General features: G+C 35.1%; 2 protein-coding genes across 7 annotated transcripts in view; one reads left to right on the top strand and one right to left on the bottom strand.

Annotated features, from left to right (window-relative positions):
- LOC109588310 (uncharacterized) overlaps positions 1–406 on the bottom strand; it is a 2,636-nt gene extending 2,230 nt beyond the window's left edge. Inside the window, exon 1 of the mRNA XM_020004480.1 lies at positions 324–406. Coding sequence (XP_019860039.1) covers positions 324–354 — 31 coding nt within the window. The 5' untranslated portion in view covers positions 355–406. The remainder of the gene's footprint in view (positions 1–323) is intronic.
- Positions 407–670: 264 nt separating this feature from the next.
- The window catches only part of LOC100637608 (lipase maturation factor 1-like), a 6,286-nt gene continuing 3,910 nt past the window's right edge, over positions 671–3,046 (top strand). For 3 of the 6 annotated variants that reach the window (XM_020004483.1, XM_020004481.1, XM_020004482.1), the window contains exons 1-4: positions 1,258–1,568; positions 2,007–2,017; positions 2,213–2,361; positions 2,407–2,472. In XM_020004483.1, coding sequence (XP_019860042.1) covers positions 1,357–1,568; positions 2,007–2,017; positions 2,213–2,361; positions 2,407–2,472 — 438 coding nt within the window. In that variant the 5' untranslated portion in view covers positions 1,258–1,356. Of the gene's footprint in view, positions 866–1,257; positions 1,774–2,006; positions 2,018–2,212; positions 2,362–2,406; positions 2,473–2,870; positions 2,930–2,974 lie in introns of those variants that run through there. The other 3 variants (XM_020004484.1, XM_020004486.1, XM_020004485.1) reach the window with 3 other exon arrangements.

Below are 3,046 nucleotides of genomic sequence, written 5' to 3'. Positions count from 1 at the left end.
GTCACTCCAGTGACTCCAAACAGTTGCAGACCTATGAAAAGAATGCTACAAGTTGCAATTTTTCACATTTTGAGGTTATAACTGCCGGCTTGCTCTTCTTACAAAACGGCAGAAAGTGTATCGAGCTCCATTGAAAACAGTGCAGCAATACCTCCACAATGGCGGCCTGAAAAAATTTCCATTTACGGTATCCCAATGAATATTATTATAAATCAGAAACGTCATTCACAGGAAAGATATGAATACTAAAATATCATAAACCCAACCACATAAAGGATGTCATCATCATGAGATATGATCATATTACAAATAATCTGACTCACCCAATGAGAAATGTGATGGTTTTGAAGCCATTTGAAATTAGTTTAAGTAGATCTAATGCATACAATTTAAAGGAGAGGAGAGATGAGATGGTGGTGACGAGCCTGCGATGCGGATATATATGCGGTTGATTTAACCACTCCCAAAGTCACACCTTAAAAATGGAGCCTGGAGGACTGTACAAATGCTGTGATTCACTTGAATCTTCTTCTGAGAGAAAAGGCTCATGAAATCATTCCTCTTGTCCTCCTGCTATTCTGAGGTGGACGTATCCTTGTGTACGGAGGCACAGACGTAAGCCATCGATCGTGACTTATTCCACGTGATAACACGAATTTAGAGTATACGAAAGTAAACCTAGGTATACGGAGCTAGATCTAATAATGGAGGGAAAAACAGAGCAATCAAAGGCAGTCTTCAGAAGATTCAAACGTTAGGAAGAGTTCTTCTTCATCATCAGTGGATCAAGATGAAAGAAAGTTACTTGCTGGCTTGTACTGGCTAGTTAGAATGTTGTTCATTAGATCATTTTCAGTTATTTACTGTAAGTATCATAGCCTTGTCATCTGGTGGTTGTGAGGTTGAGGGTCGTTGACTCGTTGGACAAGTTTCATTTACATGTAATTAAGTTAAGACTATTAGATGTACTGTAGTGTAGTTGACTAGTTCAGTGTCCAATTATCATTGAACTTTTACTACAATTGATCATATCAAGAGTAGATAATAATTAGAGGCCGGAGAGTGTCCTACTGTGCATATACCCCCTGCTTCATCACGTCGTAGAATTGAAGAGTCACATTCAGGATATTTCCGTATTATATTTGAGTAGTTATAGTTATTGCTAGTTATTTTTGAATAACTACTGAAATAAAATACGGAAATATCCTGAATGTGACTCTTCAATTCTATGATATGATGAAGCAGGGGTATATGCACAGTAGGACACTTTCCTCTAATTATTATCTACTCTTGATCATATCAATGTCCTTGTTTACAGCTTCTCAATAAGTAATATACTAAAATTTAGTCTACTGTATGGTCTACCAATTACTGATTATTGATACCATCTCTTTTGAAGAGAGAATGAAAGTTAAAGTGTTGTTGTTACAATCTCTCTCTTGTATTTATTTAATTATTTCTAGTTGTAGCATTTCTTATTGCACTCTATTAGAACAAACAGCTCCTAGGAAAAAATTGGCTCCTACCAATTCACTTATACCTTCAAAATATTCAAGAGAGCACAGGCAGTGAGTCTTCTTGGAAACTGAACAGTTTTGTCCCAACATAATTTTGGTGGGTACCAAAAGAGTACATTGATATTAGTTTAGATTCAATGGGAACAGTAGGACTTGTGGTATCTGGTACAATAGTGTTTCTTAGTGCAGGGAATGTAATTATGTTCTTTATATTGTGGGGACTGTATCAGTCATTATCTAATGTGGGTCAGAGATGGTTAGTTACCGTAGGGCGCCTTTTTTTCAAGGGCTATAAATTTCGTGGATTTTGCAATTTTTTTAAAGATTCGCAAAAATTACTTTTGTGAAAATCAAATTAATACGGTACAAGATGGCAGATGGCATGAAAATTAAATCCGCGAAATAAAAATCCACAAAATTTATAACCCTAAAAAAAAGGCGCCCTACGGTATATGTACCATATCATTTATTGTTATTATTATTTATTAGGTATTCATTTGGTAAGTGATACTGCATATCATGCATAAAGAGAAAATGTTGTGAGCTAAAAACATTATTAATTTATATTTTAATTAAATTGGATTATTAATTAAACAATATTATTTGCATACTTGTACATGTGTAGGTGCAGTATATTCATTGTGTATTGTATAATTTGTGTACATTATTAGATATTCATGTACATGTACATGTAGGTTGGGAGTCTCAGTTACTTGAAATGGGTTTCCTTGCAATGTTCTTATCTCCAGTTTTGAGTTTGAGCCAGTTTTCACGTCACACGCCCACAAGCTGGACCAATGTCTGGGGAAATTGCTGGATGATATTCCGCATTATCATTGGAGCTGTAAGTGAGAGAAAGGATGTGATTGAATATTGGAAACTTCTTTAGTGTTTGATAAAGATGAGAGGTGATACCTGTTGGAGGGACTTGACTTGTATGAACTATCATTATGAGGTTTGTACATTGTATAGTGTATGATGCCTTAATGTGGTGGAGTTTTAGTGTGACATTTTGTGATCTAAGATTGATTTATAATTAGCATAAGTTGCCATTTAGATCGCATTGTTAGTGCTATGTGGGTATCCATGCTTTTTCTAAAAAAAATTGCTCCAAAATAATCCTTAATTTTTATTACATTTTCTGATACATATTGATGCCCTGATGCTATGTAGAAAGTTTGAGGTGATTTTGACTAAACATTTTTGAGTTATGACCATTTTTTTAATTGACAAATTCTGAATATTACCCTGTACTATAGCCCATGTATAAGCTATACATGGCCTATAGTACTGTACTATAGCCCATGTATAGGCTATACATGGGCTATAGTACTGTGTAATTTTTGAAAATAGAAGGTGCTCCTGCTTATGACAAATGTCAGCATCATGATACAATACGAAAGCCTAGTCAAGTAGGAGACATTGACAACTATTCCAAATTAAATATGGGACAACAGGTCTTATCTTTTGATGGACGCTCTATTGCTTTTCTATATTCTGTAGTTACGATGGAAGGCAGTGATGTCCTC

The sequence above is a fragment of the Amphimedon queenslandica genome, unplaced genomic scaffold (genome assembly GCF_000090795.2).
Source record: "Amphimedon queenslandica unplaced genomic scaffold, v1.1 AMPQUscaffold_12170, whole genome shotgun sequence".
In the NCBI taxonomy this organism is placed as follows: Eukaryota; Metazoa; Porifera; class Demospongiae; order Haplosclerida; family Niphatidae; genus Amphimedon; species Amphimedon queenslandica.
The sequence above is the reverse complement of the archived record's forward strand: the minus strand, read 5'-3'. Positions and strand labels throughout refer to the sequence as shown.